The sequence below is a fragment of the Carassius carassius genome, chromosome 7 (genome assembly GCF_963082965.1).
Source record: "Carassius carassius chromosome 7, fCarCar2.1, whole genome shotgun sequence".
Taxonomy (NCBI): domain Eukaryota; kingdom Metazoa; phylum Chordata; class Actinopteri; order Cypriniformes; family Cyprinidae; genus Carassius; species Carassius carassius.
The window spans coordinates 16,724,216-16,742,230 of record NC_081761.1 but is presented as its reverse complement, the minus strand read 5'-3'; the positions used below and the strand labels follow the sequence as shown (position 1 = coordinate 16,742,230).

The 18,015-nt window shown below is 34.9% G+C and overlaps 1 protein-coding gene across 1 annotated transcript; it reads left to right on the top strand.

Annotated features, from left to right (window-relative positions):
- Positions 1–523: 523 nt before the first annotated feature.
- Positions 524–16,248, top strand: pdcd4a (programmed cell death 4a). Its single transcript, XM_059554046.1, has 12 exons — positions 524–754; positions 912–984; positions 6,243–6,542; positions 6,838–6,935; positions 7,849–7,962; positions 8,683–8,904; positions 9,154–9,251; positions 9,899–10,013; positions 11,614–11,721; positions 13,653–13,763; positions 14,640–14,779; positions 14,930–16,248. Exons 2-12 carry the CDS (start codon positions 939–941, stop codon positions 14,979–14,981), a joined length of 1,404 nt encoding a protein of 467 aa, XP_059410029.1. The 5' UTR covers positions 524–754; positions 912–938; the 3' UTR covers positions 14,982–16,248.
- Positions 16,249–18,015: the final 1,767 nt, after the last annotated feature.

Below are 18,015 nucleotides of genomic sequence, written 5' to 3'. Positions count from 1 at the left end.
ACATCAATCCAAAAAAACTTCACATACAAGCATTCAAAGAAAAGATGTAAGACAGTTTCAGTATCCTTTTTACAAAATGTACAGGATTCAGAAAGGTCATTTTTATATCGTTTTAGGAACTCATTTGTTGGGTAAATTGTATGTATAATTTTAAAGTATATTTCAAAAACTTTATTATTAATACAGTATTTATTATTATAAGTCCAAATCAATCTCCAATTAATATTTCCAAAATGTTCATTCCAAAAATATTTATTTCGGGGCGTAGCAGGGCAGTGAACCAAGCATCTAAAGAACTTATTATTACATTTACTATCTTTTATATCAACTCCGTTTAATTTGGGGATGCATACGTTGCTTTTACGTTTCCTGAAGCATTTGACATGTCACTTAGACTAATTAATATTCATGATCCACAAGCGTCTCTCATTCGTCTACTGCCGAACGGTCCACATTCTTACTGGGCGAAGGACATAATTAATATGCATGAGGCTCACGCAACGCATGTGTGACGTGCTATGAGCTGTCTCAAGTTGAAAACACTGTCCATGTTATTGCTCCTTCTCTGCAACGTGCGTGCTGCACTGCTAATGCAATATATATATAAATATATATATTTTGTAGATCGTTTTGACTTGAATAATTAAACAAGATATTTTTGACGGATCTTCTTATTTTCCTCACTCAAGGACTGTTAACATTACCAGCAATCCTACTGCTAGATTTTAAGTGACAATAGAGCCTTCAATTTAAGGTGAGACTAAGCTCAATGCATTTAAGTCGTAACGTAAATTTAAACGGTCACATTACTTCTTCAGATCAAATACTACGGATTTTTGTTGCTTATGTAAACTGCATGATTTTGCACGCTTGATATTGATGTGGCTACTACTTGTTTCCGTGATCTGCAGGCTTAGGTGGACGGTAAACAACGTATAATGGCGACTGAGATTGAAGCATGGACCACTGGCCCTCAAAACGATGGTACGAACATTAAATATCCGGTTGTCCTAAAATCTGCGCCTTAATGCATTCAGCTTGCATTTAGCTTATTAATGCATATTGTAGTTGGTCTTTTACCATGTCGTTTTTTGCAGACGATAGGCTTTAGCTGCAGTCATGTTCCACCACCGTGTGCAAAGGCAGAAGGCTTGTATCGCATATGTGGTATAAACTCTTGGGAAAATAAACGGTGCATTACTGCATTAAAATCAGGATATCAGTGGATGTTATTTTGAGAGCATAAAGACGAAGTAACTTTTTAATGCAAAACTTTTTTTTCGGAAGTAATTTTAATTTCTCTTTTAGAATTTTACAAATAAAGCGACCAAAAACTATATTGTTTAGTAGATTTTACTAAATGTACTGTCGTTCATAATGTAAACTCTACATTCTAATTCCAAAACATCGTTAAACGCAAGGAGCTAACGTTAGCATGACAAATTATCATATATTGCTGCCAGATTGGCTTAAGAACAAACCAGTATTGAATGGCAAGTTGTGACATTTCTTTTCTAACCAAATCTATTTATATATGATCTTGTAAACAATAAAACCATTAAATGTCTTTGTTAAGAATTTGCTTCAATATTTAATACTACGCCCCCTCGCTGAAATACCCGGATGTTTTTCTTTCCACGTGAGTTTGAATAAGTGTTTTGTAGATTTACTTTCAGAAATACATGAGTGCAGAGGTCTAGATCAGTGTTATAGATAATGGAAAAAAATTGTAAGAATATAAAACACCGATCAAAAATAATTTCCCTTAAGTTACAGACATGCAGATATTACATGACTGTTACTGTATATACATAAAAAAGGGACAAATAGAAAATAATAAAGGTAGTTGAATTCAGATATGTATTTGCTTATTTTGGATGCGCTGCAAAAGGAACTCAAACAGAAAGCCATGATAAATTACTGTTAGTGAAAGTACCTACCACAGTCTTCCTTTATGACTTGTTTATTGACCTGGTCCAGTAATTTTACAGTCATGAGACTTGGTTTTTTGATTGCACAAAGAACTTGGCTTAGAATTTCTCGTATCTGATAGCTGACTTTAGCATTTGAATCAATAATTGACCTGCGTATTAAATCATCTGCATTATTTATTCTGTTTTCAATATTTGTTTAGTTATATTCAAAAGTATTAGGCCTAAAAAAAAAAAAGTTTGGTTCCGGTTGGTTGTCAGTTGAGGTCATTGGTCGGTAGGGATTTATTATTATTTTTTTTTCTCCAGTGGCAGTTTTACACACGCACACACACACGCGCGCGCTGATTTTAAATGTGTGTACCGGTACTTTTACGACAGTGATTCTGTATTCCCGTTTAAAGTCTGTTGTTGCCATAGACACGCAAAACGCACACACACACACACACACACACACACACACACACAAAAAGCCTTCGCGGGAGTTTGACAGGCGATCTCATAGTAGATTAACATGGAGGATTTGAACTTGAAAAACGGAGTGTACAGACATCTTTTTGTAGTCAAACAACATTCTTTGTTATGTTCATTTATGTGGTTTATTTGATTTTGATGCTATAAATTAACTAGAAGCAAGAGACGATCAGTTAGTTTTAACTGATGATCTAACTTACAGCGATCTGTTCGACACATTCAAGAGCCACAAAACGGTATTTATTGTTTACATTTCTTTAAAAAATGACCACATTTGAAAGGTGAAATAACCAAATGAGACTTTGTTTCATATTAAAAGTAAGCTGGTAATGTTAATGTCCTGTCTGTCAGCGTGTTGTCAGTGCCCTCTCTGTTCCGCGATATATTGTTGACTCCCCCCTCCCCCCGTGTTTCTCTTAATGTTACGATTTCCAAACCTTAAGTTATAGCTCACTTTAGGAATTGACAGTTAAAGGGTTTTGATGCAATACTTAATGGTTTTTAACGGATTACTTAAGTGTAAAACAGCATTTAAAGGAAACTGTAATTTAATTAACGATGTGTGAAAGACCGTTCTTCCCCAGTCTCATAAAATAAATTTGGGTCGCACATAAATTGACAGGGTCGGTCGGAAACCGGAACCAAACAATTTTTTTTTAGGCCTTATGTGTAAACAAAGGTAATTGCTTTGAAATTGAAATGTAATACGGTTTGGAAGTCTTACAATTTAAAAAAAAAAAAAAAAAAAAAAAAAAAAAGATTTGGGTGTTTTGTCACTTGGTCTATTTAAACTTTTGCCTTATCACTGTTTTGTGTTTACATTGCTTTGTATTTAAATAAACGGTGCGTTTATACACGTACTACAAGAGCTCATTTTAATGATTGTGTTGGCATTCAGTCCTTCTCTTTACTGGATTGGATCCAGTTTAATTAGTTTGATTAATAGCAGGCGTAAATTACAATGAAAAAAAAAAGTAAATAAATATTCTAGTATGACACTTTTTTTCATTGGGGTTGATGTATTTATTTACACTTCCAAGAAAAGAGTGTTATTGTAAATTTAAGCAGATTTGTTATTTGCATACATTTTGAGATATGTTTTGCATCTATAATATCTGTGATTATTTAGCATATATATATGTTGCATAGTGCTAGCAAAATATTGTGTAACCACATAGAGTACTGGAGGAAAAAAATAGTTGTCTAACATACTTAAGACATGTACTTTTCTTATACATTTTTCAGATTGCATTTGGGCAGGTTTTAATGTAACATGGAACAAACAAATTAGATCTTTTTGACCCCATACTTCTGAATAACCTCCTATTTGTGGATCCCTGTTTTTTTTTTCATGTAGTCATAGTGCATAATGCGTAATGCACAGACTTGCAAGACACATTTGCACTACAAACTGTATGTGTTGTTGTAAGGTGGGTTTAGTGTACACCCCCAGAAGATGTCAGAGGTGAATATGCTATAGTTGACAAAGCAGATAAGACTTTTACTTTTATCACAGCACATTCTCCTTATTGACAGTTAAACCATTTGTTAAAAACACCCACCACACCTCCTGTTTTCCCACTTAGTACTCAAAACAAAAAGAAAACAGCAATGGGTTGTTATTGAGACACACTTTTTTTTGTAATACAGACTTCCAGAGGTCTGATCAATATTCAAAAACTTTTAGTAGATATTTCTGCAATATTTCTGCTTTGCTGTGTATTTTGTGTTGCTGTTCTTGGCACTTATGCAGATTTAAAAACTGTAGTAACTAAAATGTGGTTTCTCGTCTGATTATAAGTAGTATTTAGGAAGAGGGTATTTATTACCACGTAGTCCACTCCTACTCCTACTTTCTCCTGTGAACGTGTCACCCCACACCCCACCCATGCGCACTGTACACTGCTATATGTAGAAAGGCTTGGCAAGAGCACCAGCAAGGCACCGAAATGAGCAACGTCAGCTTTTCTGCCTTCTGTGCTACTGCCTTTAGTTATCCTTCTGTAATCTTGTGAAAACAGAGATAAAACTGTGCGCATTGTTGTTTTGGAGCCTGTCTCTTTAAAACTGAGTAGATTGATTGAGATTTTGAGTTAAAAGTGGACTTGTCACTTTTTATGTTATTTATATTCTATTATAGTTTTTATTCATGTATTTTATTATTATTTTAGGTGATTCTTTTTCAAGGTTTATCTGATGTGAATGTGAAACCTTACCAGGTGTGCTGGAAAGACAAATATTTCTCCACAACGAAATGTTCCAATCATTTATAATGCAAATATTTATATAAAATAATAATGTTTGTTCTGTACAGGTTTTGTAAATGTTTTGTTAAAGTGGTATGCCTGCTACGTGATGTCTGAACTTACCTTTTGACATAAAAATTTCAATGGTAAATGGGAAGTCATGGCCTAATGGTTAGAGAGTTGGACTGGCAATCGAAAGGTTGTGAGTTTGAGTCTTGGGCTGGCAGGAATTGTATGTGGGGGGAGTGCATGTACAGTTCTCTCTCCACCTTCAATACCACGACTTAGCTGCCCTTGAGCAAGGCATCGAACCCCCAACTGCTCCCCGGGCGCCGCAGCATAAATGGCTGCCCACTGCTCCGGGTGTGTGTTCACAGTGTGTGTGTGTGTTCACTGCTCTGTGTGTGTGCACTTCGGATGGGTTAAAATGCAGAGCACAAATTCTGCGTCACCATACTTGGCTGAATGCCACGTCACTTTCACTTTCAATTGAAAATTTTTGGTCTTGTATTTTTCATAAGCCTTATTTGTATATTTAATATTTTATTTCTTATTTATTTGTTCATTTGTTCTTTTACCACATTTGTTATGTGAAGCTACTTAATAAATGAGGAAATTCACAAGCAATTTGTCATGAACAGGGTTTCTACAGGTCTTTAAAAAAATCTTAAAGAGTAGAAAATCTGAAATTCATAAAATTATGGCACTGAATGTTGCTTTCACTGCAAAGGAAAGAAAAATTGAATATCATCTTTAGTGTTTCTTTCTTGTTTCCCAATTCAAATATACAAGCAAACCATCTTAAATCAAGATACAAAATGAAGGCATGAAGTTACAAAATTAAGTGAATGTGTACTTAAAGCAAGAATACATATCTGTAAATGGGGTATGAAAATTCAATTTAAAGGGAATGTGCATAAGCAAATATTTTCCCTGGGTTTAATCATAAAGTAACTTCATTTTGAGAAATTGCCAGAAGACATGTCATTTTGCTTTTCCAATAAATGCATCTTTACATTTGCACTGGAAAACAAGACAAAAATCCTGAGAAAGATAATCTGATATTTTAGATATAGTTTGACCGTGTTGTGAGATGGTACAGTAAAGGTTCTTTCCATATTCTAGTGGTTGGGAGCAGAGTTTATTATGTCTTCAATATGCTCTTATAAAAACTGCAGGAAAGAGGCCTTTGCATGTTCTCCCTGTGTCTGCATGGGTTTCCTTCCAGAGCCTAGAGGCATGCAGAACAGGTTTATTGAACAATCTAAATTGTCCCAGGACTTGTCTGTAAAGACAAGCCTTGTGTATGGATCAACTTGTGTATGGATTAACTGGTTCTCACCATGAATATAGCCATAGGTACTGGATTGGAGCTAAAGAAGCAAACAAACAAACATAAAACCTGCAGAAACCCTGGTAAATGTAACCGTATTTATTATACAAATCGCAAGTTCAAAATGTAAGCTACATGAAAAAATAAACTAAAATACTGTGAAATGCAGAGAAGAAAGCAGATGTCTACAGTGTTTAGCTGGTAACGTATGCTTGGCCATTTATCTAAATAGTTGTCCATTCGGTCTGTCTTGTACAGGCATGTTCTCACTTGAGCAAGGGAAGGGTGAGGAGGATGAGTCTTATGGCAGTGAAGATCTGAATGAGTTGGAGGTGAACGGGAACTGGACCCCTCAGGAGAAGGCCCTGCACGAGGCCAGACTGAAAGCTAAGGCTAAGCGGCGCCTGCGCAAGTCATCATCCCGGGATTCCAACCGGGAATCAATCTCTGATTCCCTTTCAGGAGAGCTTTCTACCGATCCACACAGCCCCAAGGGCAAAAACGCTGTAAATGACAGAAAGTCACGGACTGGAAAAGGTCGGGGACTGCCGAAAAAAGGTCAGATTGTGAAAAGTTTTTCCAAATGCCTAATTTTAATGGTAACTCAAGTTATATCATCAAGATGTAGTTATTTTAGCTGCAAAATCATCCCAAAAATGTTTATTACATAATTCTTGTTTTTTGTTGTTTTGTAATTCTTAGTTTTTAAGTTAAGCGAAAAATAAGATAAGCGACATAACAGGCACCAATTATACTGTGGTGTCTATTGGATAAATGTTTATTGTTCAAGGTCTGTCTACTTTCCGCGCTTGGCTTTCAGCTAGTGTTTTACACTGATTGCTCTTATGTATAGGTGGAGCAGGTGGTAAAGGTGTGTGGGGAGCAGCGGGTATGGTATATGAGGTGGAGGAACCTGATGCTAAGGACCCCAACTATGACGAATCTTCACAAGTAAGTGTATACCTACATTTACGTTTTACAGGTTACATGAAGAATACTAGTATACCTCACTTAATGGTAGGTATAGTATGTATGGGTTATAAAAAAAAAAAAAGTGTCACAATATTGCAAGAGTTCTGATGTCTGTAGACATCATGTATTGTTTAAATCAACAATGCCAGTTAACACAATTAGGACTGCAGGTTCATTTAGAAATGAAAGGTGTCAACATTTCCTCACCCTCATGTCATTCTTCATGATTTTTAAGCCTGATTCAGACTCTGAGAATGTTTAGAAATGAGAGGATTGTAACGTTGCACATGTTTATTATGCTCCAACAGCAATATACCGTAAGTGAGAAAGCATAATAGGACCCCTTAAGTGAGATTTGAGTGAACTTGCAAGAAGTTTGACTAAAATGCAGGAAAAATGATTTGAGGCTCCTGTTTTATATATATATATATATATATATATATATATATATGTCCCAAATCAAATATAGCAATGTGTCAGTAGCATTAAACATCACAGATTCTTGCATCATGACAGTGACATAACCACTAATGAGGTGTGATGTTTGGACTGGCATGAGTGTAAGTAAATAAAGTAGAGTGAATTATTTCTTAAAGAGATGTCCATTAGAAATAATCAGTGTTTCAGCAGAGCTGAGTGGGATGTGAGCTAAAAGTAATTCTGGCAAACATGCTGTTTGAATATCGCAGTGATGATAATCAGTGCACAAATTAAAAAGCAATTGCCTGTAGCATTGTCTTGTTTCCTTGAAAGCTCTGTGAGGCCAGATGCATGATGAAATCGTGTTATTTTTATTATTTAGGATATACATGTTTTTTCTTTATTTTTTCCCCTTTATGTACAATAAAGGTGTATTTTCTAGTGTGAGGCTGTTTTTATTTTTGTATTTCAGGGAGACACGGTATATGCCACAGTAGTACCAGAGCTGGACGAGAGAGAACTCGAGAAGACCATCAACCCCATTGTGCAGGAATACTTTGAGCATGGAGACACCAAAGAAGTGGAGGTGAGCTGTAGTTCATCACAAAGCCAGATACCAATTAACAGAACCTTTGTTTCAGTGTAATGTAGAGGAGAAAATGTTGGATACAATGTGTTCTAAACATTCCTTACCTATTAATTGTTTACTCTTAGCATAGTGATTCTCAAACAGAAAGCTGGAACATACTAGGGGGCATTTAAAAGCATTAAAATAAGCTTAAACAAGTCATTTTAAATCAAGTTAATTTCTATTTTAGTTCACAGTCTTTTTTCTTCTTTGAAGATCCAGGGTTCACACTATCTTGAACAACTAAGATATATGAGGAAGCCTAATTTAAGGTGGGATATCTAGACAGGGAAAAGTTGTGTAAATTAATAAAACTCCATGGACAGTGTTTTTGTAACCTAATTTTATGGTTATGCCAAGCTGTAAAATAATTTCATCATTTAGAAATTGTGACAAAAAATTACATCCGGGGAAAAAAAAATCATAAAAGTTAATAGGTTAAAGGAAGCGGGATTCCTGAAGAACATTCAGATATATTTAAACGTCTGGAATCCTGAAATTTATAAGGGGGCACTGAAGTCAAAAAAGGTTTTTTTTGGAAAAAACCCCTATATTACTGGATCATTATGTCACAATTGGTGTAGTATACAGTATTTTAAATACTCATTATAAAAGGAAGCATTGAATTCACATTCCAGCTATTTTCCACAGTTTTCTATTTCCTCCTTTGTCTGGTAGATGCTGCTCAAAGAGCTGAACTTGGGCCATCACAAATATGAGTTCTCCTCTCTGGCTGTGTCTCTTTCTCTGGAAGGCAAGGCCAGCCACAGAGAGCTCACATCTCGTCTCCTCTCCGACTTGTCTGGGAAGGTGCTCTCTGAGAAGGACATGTCACGTGCATTTGACAAAATGCTTAAAGAGCTGCCAGACCTCATCCTGGATACACCGGAGGCCCCACAGGTTGTAAACCCAATTATACTGTAAAGTCCACAATGTAAGAAATTCAATGAAACGGGACAGCACGTAATTAAAGGAACAGTTTACCCAAGAGTAAACATTATTTATTCACCCTCATGTTCTTCCAAATATGCCAGACTGGGGAACACAATAGACCATAAAAAGAGTCTTTTAAATGGTATTAAAGCATATATATTATATTTTAATATGAAATACATTCCCTATATTACCTGGTTCCTTTCCTTTCCTCAGATGCTTGGCCAATTTATTGCACGAGCCATTGCTGACCACGCTTTACCAATGAGTTTCCTTGACTGTTACAAAGGCAAAGTAGATTGTGACCATGCCAGGTGAGCTTGATGTTACTTTGACAATCTTATATTGGCTTATTTGCTTGGATATTCACCAGCAGTTTTTGGTCCAGATTCTGAATTAGAATTAGTTTTAAGTTTGAAGACCAATATTATTTAAATAGAGAGAGTCACAATGTGATTTGCATTCTGGATCATAATGGGAATTGCGGTGGGAATTTACCATCTGCCACTAGCCAGTTGTCAATGCAGTGGCAGGTAATTTGGCCATGTCTGTCAGTAGCTATGGTTAACTGTCTCTGATTGGTCATTGCTTTTGCTTTGTTGCAATGATGATGCATGTTTGTAGAAGTAGCATTTCGTCTTTCCTGGAGGGACCACAGACGGAACAAGTGGAATAATGTTTGCCATTCACTATAGTAGGTTATGTCATATTATTTTTACATATTCAAAATAAAATCCTAAAGTCTAAAAAAACAAAAAATAAAGTGTAAAGGCAGTTAGGGTAATTTCCCACCCTTCATGGGGTTCTAGATTGATTATGCAGTTCCTTTTGTTTGACATGTGAAATCAGACAAAATGAGCTGCGTGTTTTTTTTCCTGCATTATCTGCTTCTGACTTGCTGCCTTACCCTGGCCTTCATGCTATTCCCCTGTTCATTTGTTCATGGCCTCATGACTATTAGAGCTGCACTGGACAGAGCATCAGTTCTTCTCTCCATGAAAAGAAAAATCATGCGGCTTGATAATGTGTGGGGAGTTGGTGGCGGCCAGAGGCCTGTCAAACATCTCATCAAGGAGGTGAGGTATCTCTGTAGTATTACTTGTATACTTTTTTTTAACTAGTTATTTTCAAAACATAGTGTAAATATTCAGAAATTATCAGATTTAATCATTAATTTTAATGGCTGTAATGACTGCTTGTTAATACTGCAAATGCTTGTTAATACACCAGATGATTATATTATATTTAGGACTGTCAATCGATAAAAAAATGTAATCCGATTAATCACACCCTTTTTCTTTGATTAATCGCACATTTAAACTTGAACCAAATGAGTTATGTTTTTATAAACATATGAAAGAAAGGAAAAAATCTGAATTTTATAGTATGTGTACAGTGCTAGAGCAAATTTTAGAAAAGTTGTGATACCGAACAGGACCACATGGAGATGCCAAAAAAACAACAACCTTAAACCATCCTCCTGCTGACTGCATATATCTACTACTGTAGACAGATCCATTCATTATTGTGAATGTGTGTGGAATTCACATGAATGTACGGAAATGTATATGTTGTGCATAAATACAATGTGCGATCAGTGCGTCAAGAACACTCATTCACGTATTATTATAAAGGACTCACGCCTGCTTACTGTACAACTCCTGTATGCCACCGCAATCGCCTTGACCTTGATTGCAGTCTTCATCCATCAAAACTTTACTAGCGAGATTGGTTATCCAGTCGAGAAATGTGTCTCATCTGGCCTTACAGCGGTGGGATGTTGACAATCCATTCAGTCTGTAATTCTCTGCAATCTCTGATGTAATCAGCCTGGATTCCTTTATATTAGCGCATTTTTTGGATGCATTCACTTCCTAGATCATTGTACTGAAAACTTTCAGGGAGTTAACCTGCTTAAAATGATCTGATTGCAAGCAGAGAAGCAAAATTGGCTTAAAGGGTTAGAATAGAAATAGTGTTTCAGCAATTCTGCATTAACAGCATTAAATTATTTTAACGCGTCAATGATTGTAATATTAATCGCATGTGTTAACGATGACAGCCCTAATTATATTATATTATATTATATTATATTATATTATATTATATTATATTATATTATATTATATTATATTATATTATATTATATTATATTATATTATATTATATTATTTTATATTACATTATATTATATTAAATATTTAACCCTTGATACAAAGTTATGACACTTTATATTTTATATAATCCTATTGGTTGATAAATTATTGAATTAATTAACAGTTAATAATATGTTAAGACAACTCTATTCAGGTCTAAAAATATCTATTTTATATGTTGTTGAATGATCACTGAAGAAAATAAAGAATAGAAAAGTATAGTATAGAAGTATATAGAATCCATCAGTCAGTCAATAAAGATATATATATATATATATATATATATATATATATATATATTTTCAACATTTCAACATCAACTTGTTTCTCAAAGTAGAAACTATCGTAGAGTCAGTCATAACTATATATAAATATATATATATATATATATATATATATATATATATATATATATATATGCTGCCAAAAAATTTGGTTGGTACAATAGTAACCCATTTTCTCATTTCTGATCCTGCCACTTATTTGCTGTCCATATATTATGTTGCTGTTTGTTTTATAGATGAACCTATTGCTAAAGGAGTACCTGGTGTCAGGTGAGCTCTCTGAGGCTGAGCACTGTCTGCGAGATCTAGAAGTGCCACACTTTCATCATGAACTGGTCTATGAGGTATAAAGTTTGAAGTCTGAATAGCATGTTCAGTAGTTATGTCATGAATTTAAAAAGAAATCTTTAAAAAAGATTTTCACTGTTTCTTTTATAAAATGGTGTTTTACCATCAAGTCTACTGAACCTCCGTGAAGTTGGCCCCCATAAAAAGAAATAATCAGCAAAATTATGCCATTCGTTTGTGCTGATTTGTGCCGCAGAAACGAACGTTTGTGCTGGTTTGGTGTTTGAGATATTAAACATTCTTTTTTTGACCTTGTGACGTCACTCTCCACCCCATGTCGCCCAAATCGCTCCAAACCAGCGCAGTTCGTTTGTGCTCGGTTTGTGCCGTTAAAACAAACATTGTATCTATTTTCCTTCCGTAGATGAAAAAAAACTAAGCACAATCAAAGAAGATTTTGGGTAAATGGAGCATGTGTGGGGTTGAGTGACACCACCGTCTATAATTCATTATCTAATATTTTAAAAACTGAAGCAGCACAAACGAAAATATTACTGGCAAAAACCAGCACAAACGAGGCACAAACAAACGAGTCTATTTGGGGTGGATTTGGAAAATGTGGGGGGCTGAGTGACTTCAGAATGACCTATATTATTTTAATATCTAAAAAACTAAAGCGGCACAAACAAAAATATTTACAACACAAAGCAGCACAAACGGAGCACAAACAATTGAGACTATTTTGCTGACGTTTTGCATTGGGTGGGGGGCGAAATTCTTTTTTTTTTTTACGTTTAAGAGGGGATCTAGTTGCAGTGTTTTTTTCAACAGCACAAATCAAGCACAAACGAAAGACACCGGTTTGGTGCGATTTAGATGAGGTTGAGAGTGATGTCACTGTCCCGAATTATATTTGTTATTTCTAAAGGAGGGGATATAGATAGAATGTTAATTTTAACAGCACAAATGGGCATAAACCAGCACAAACGAATGGCACCAGTTTGGAGGGATTTGGACAGTATGGGGTGGAGTGACGTTTTGTATTTGTTATTTTTGAGGACGGGAAATAGATACAATGTAAATTTGAACAACACAAACCAGCACAAATCGAATGGCACCGTTTTGGAACGATTTAGATTGCATGTGGTGGAGAGTGACGTCACTGTTCGTAAAAAGTTTATTTTTGTTATATAAAAGAAGCGGTCATAGTTAAAGGGTTTCTTTTAACAGAACAAACCAGCACAAATCGAGCACAAACGAATGACACCTGTTTGGAGAGATTTGGACGAACTGGGGTGGAGAGTGACGTCACTGCCCAGAATTGTTTTTGTTATTTCTAAGAAGGAGAAATATATTTGACATTCATTTCAACAGCACAAACCGGCACAAATCGAGCACAAACGAATGACACCTGTTTTGTGCGATTTAGACGAACTGGGGTGGAGAGTGACGTCACAGCCTCCGAAAATATTTGGGATGTATCTACGGAAGGAAAATAGATACAGTGTTTGTTTTAAACGGCACAAACGGGCACAAATCGAGCACAAACGAACTGCGCTGGTTTGAAGCGATTTGGGCGACATGGGGTGGAGAGTGACGTCACAAGGTCAAAAAAAGAATGTTTAATATCTCAAACACCAAACCAGCACAAACGTTCGTTTCTGCGGCACAAATCAGCACAAACGTAGCACAAACGAATGGCATAATTTTGGTGATTATTTCTTTTTATGGGGTGCCAACTTCACGGAGGTGTCTACTGACTTGGAAATATCAGTATCACAAACATTGCTTCTTGGTTTTGCCCATTACAGCAACTAGTGCAGTAATATGCACTTTCCTTTACCCCAGTCTCTTGTTGTACCAGCACATTTTCAAAATTTTCTTTGATGATAAAGTGCATTGTCACGTTGCACAAGGACTTGCTTTTCCTTATTTCCTCTTCTTATCATTTTCCTTGTTTCTCTCATCTGTTTGTTGTTGATGTTAGGCTGTGTTTATGGCACTGGAGTCTACAGGTGAAACGGCCTTACAAATGATGGTCAAACTTCTCAAGGCATTCTGGCAAACTGGCTTAATCACTCTGGACCAAATGAACAGGGTTAGTAATAACTTTTATTTAACTTTTATTTATTTTTTATGTGCAATGGTGATTCTAAGGTTGCAACATAACAGACATACAGAAAAATTAATCATTTTTTTAAGATCTAAGGCAGTGAGTGACTTGATTCAGTTAATTGGTTGTTGACTGGATGGAGGCAGATCTGAATGCAATTTTTTATAAAAGTCTATTATAAGAAAGCTGAAGAGTGATACCCATGCATGGATGAATTGTTTGCATTTAAATGCATTTAGAAAATAGAATTAATTTCCATTTAATGCAGACTTAAATGATTGTTGTTGTTGTTATTTATGTTTTAATTATTAACAAACAGACGGCTCTGTAATATTAGTATAATGGGGGTTACACCCACTGACATCAAAATTTGTATGAAACACAAAAAGATTTATATTTAATATCTTTTCTAGTCACCAGATCACTAAAAATGTAGTTTTTCCAGTCATCACCATCATCTTTGAACCATACTTGTATTCAAAACTGTTTACTTTTTAGTGACGATTGTCTATTGACATACAACTTGACTTGGTAATTGAAAGTTTGCAGGTTGGAACCCTGCAGAGAACAATCTAAAAGCCATTATTTTAGTGATTGTTAACGAGAAACAAAAGGGCAACCCTGTAGTGAGGAAGTATTGTTCGTTCACTTAATTAATTCATTCAGTTCCATAATTTTAATGAACTGGCTTTAAAGCTTTCTGTTTATAACGACGGCTTTCAAATAAGTAATTGAATTGCACATAATTCAATACATAATTTTACCAGATTGAATATATAATTGCTATGACATGGTTGGCAACGTTTTTTGAACAGTGACGCTGTTTGTGAGAGGATTATTGAGTTTGCATGTTTTACACAGGGCTTCCAGCGTGTATATGACGAACTGCCAGAGATCAACCTGGATGTGCCTCATGCGCACTCCATTATGGAAACCTTTGTGGACCTTTGTTACCAAGAGGCAGTGATCACTAAGCAGCTGAGAGATTCCTGTCCAACCAGGTCAGAGACTTGTATCTTCCCTGTTAACCGATGTTTTGTCATATGTAAAGACTGGAGAATATAAATGTGATATTTTGTTACCATCTGCTACATAATGGTAGTTCTGTTCCTGTAAACACTAGCGTTATAACGTGTTCTTGTGGCCAATAGGGGGCGTAAGCGTTTTGTGAGTGAGGGCGACGGAGGGCTTGTGAAAAGCTAGAAGATTCGTCAGAGCTCCGGCAGGCCCTGATGATGAGCAGCCTGGGATCTCCTGCACTTCCCTGGGAATCTGTCCTCACTGTCTTCATTGCTCATCCTCTGAGTACACAGAAATATTCAGCCTCAGAAACAATATCATCGTGTAGAAGAGTGACAACTGAGAAATGCTGTTCTCTCCTCTATTACGGGCTTTGTTTCATTTTGTTTGTGAATTTATGTGCGATTGTATGCAGTATAAGTGCTGCAGCGGAAGAAAAAAAGTGGGCAAATCAGCAGCTTCAGATGGCCGTGAAATACAGTTTGGGCTGAGGGCTTAATGTTGCTTTTTTTCAGCTTAAGTTGTTTTTTTTGTTGTTGTTGTTGTTCACAAGGGTTCACTTGTTAGTGTTCACAGTGGTCAATCAATGTTTTGCTTTTCTTTACAATTTAATTCAAATATGGAGCACGTAAACTAATGTATTAAATTGTGCTACCCAAATGAAGTGTTTAATCAAACTGTTGGGCCAAAATACAATATTTTATGAAGCGAATGGAGTCACTTCTATTGTTTTTTTATTTTATTTTATTAGTAGTAATTATTGCATGTTTATCTTCAAATTTGTCTTATTACTGCATAAAGAAACCCACTTTTTCAGATTCACAAGGTTCTGGGACATTGCTTGGTTAATTAAAGTCTTTTTTCGGTTATTCATGATTAATACCTTATGCATGATGAAAACTATTTTAATTTGAATGAGTTTATGTATAGTTTTGACATCAAGAAGAACCTTTGTATGTTTAAGCTTCCAAAGAATGGAGGAGAGAGCATCATCACCTCTCAGTCATGGCTGATGCCTGAAAGACTACAGTCTCCCATTTTCATAGCAGCTCAAGTTTTGTACCCTCTCTGTTTGAAGGTAATGTTCAGAACAATCATTTTAATTTTCAGCTATTTTGTTTATTCGGACAAGGAAAACTGGTTAAATTGTGTCAGTGCAGAGTAAACAATTATAAAAAATAAAAAAAATTGTGTATAATTTTTGAAGTGGTAAACTTTGCAGCAAATATCCACCAGTTTCACTAGTGAAACACTCGTGGTTTCAATTATATGATGGAAAGAAACTACTAAATCTAACCAAAAGTACTTTGTACATGCAATCTGTCTTTGTATCTGTTTGTTGATGGGACACTTTTTCAAAACAATTTTTTTTTTGTCAACCAGCATTTCCAGAGTTCCAGCATTAAATAAATTTTGACATTAAATTTAATAAAATTTCATAATGCTCATATTCACGTTTCTTTGTGTGAGTTTATTATATATATATATATATATATATATATATATATATATATATATATATATATATATATATATATATATAAATGCTTTTTTTTTTGTGACTTGATATATGGTATAGTTATTTTTGAAAGGCAGTTTTTGAAGTGACGTGCCTTGGGCAGGGTGGTGGAGTGCTAACCAGAAATGAGGGGCACAGCAGGACCGGATCAAACCCCAGTCTTGAGAACTAAATTCGCTTGCTCTCGTTTTCTCTGCTCCCACAGATAATATTAAGGGAGTTTACAAATGTGATACTGATACAACAGTTCAATAAATTGTGAGATTTTGCTCTGTTTCTTCAACAGTTTCACTTCTCTAAAAGCAAACACAGCCGAGTTTCATTCATTCAGTGAAAGTGCGTTTTTGAACGAATCTAGTCAGTCAGTGATTCATGGTTACCCATTCATATAGACTTGCTTCATTCCTAAATGAATCAGCCATTCGAACAAATCAATTGAATGAATGATTCAATGATAAAATCATTGAGTTGCCGCAACCTGCTGGTGGATTTAGTTTAATTTTTAGAGTATAATTTCAGTTATTTAAATAATTTAATATTTCTGAATTCAAAATGTTATATTTAAAACATTAATCTCCACATGAATGTGTGAATTTAATTGCACTCATGCCACCTCTGAGCCTCATTAAACTTCTGAAAATGTACCTGCAAGCCACTTTTGTATTCTACTGTGCACCCTCTGTAGTACACACACACACAAACACACACACACACACATATATATATTAATACTAATTTCATATTATTGGTAACTTATTTGTCTTATTCTACTTAATATTGTATTTTTTTAAATATAAATTTTAAAACGTTTAAACATACATTTTGAATTTGACATAAATGAAAATGATACCATTACAAAGGTAAAAAGTACCCCTGTAAGTCACTTTAAGAAATCAGATGTCACCTCGTATTAGGATGGATCATTTTTTATCAGAATTTTTGATCATTGAAAAAGTATTTTTACTTTTAATAATTAAATTAATTTAAAAAAGTAAGCATAAAGAAAAGACTGTATGAGATCTTAAAGAGACAGCAGCTTAAATAAATCTGCTGCTAGCTGCCTTTCATTATACAATGAAGACTATCCATTGTTTCTTTTTGTTCTTTTTTTTTTTTTACTACAGTTGAACAGATTATAGTAAAACCAAACTGAAAAAAATTAAGTACTGTTAATTTAATTTGCTGTTTTTGTTTGTGCTATTGATTGTCATTAATTTATTTGTTTTTATTTACTATTTACTTGTTATTTTTAGTTAAAATAAATTCAATTCTGAGTGCATGTGATTCTTGGGTGCGGCGAAAAATGTAAACATTTTTACATTCTCATTAAGTGTATTGCAGACACGGTCAAGGTATGATTTTACATGAAGTACCTCATTCCAACAGAGGGCGCCATTGTGATAAACCTATAATAATACATTTTTTGTAATTATTTTAATTTCTGTCGTTGCAAAATCATATTTATATTAGTGAGATTTCTTTACTTGGTATGTTGTGTTCTGTCAATGCCTTCAGTTTTACAATTATCATTGGCGCAAGGTATTTGTACTTTTTTTCATATAAACAGAGCTGTTATGATTTTTTATTCTGTTTTATTTTTCTCCCAAGATTCTCTTGCCAAGGACCCCGAAATAAGATGATACCTTTGGTAGAAACAAGTTGTTAATCATTGGGATGTCAGTAACAGGGAAGAAAATT

Coding starts and splice junctions, on each gene's coding strand:
- pdcd4a (XM_059554046.1), top strand. CDS start 939: ATGGCGACTGAGATTGAAGCATGGACCACTGGCCCTCAAAACGATG. Junction 11,722..13,652: donor ATCATGAACTGGTCTATGAG/GTATAAAGTTTG, acceptor TGTTGATGTTAG/GCTGTGTTTATGGCACTGGA. Junction 14,780..14,929: donor AGAGATTCCTGTCCAACCAG/GTCAGAGACTTG, acceptor TGTGGCCAATAG/GGGGCGTAAGCGTTTTGTGA.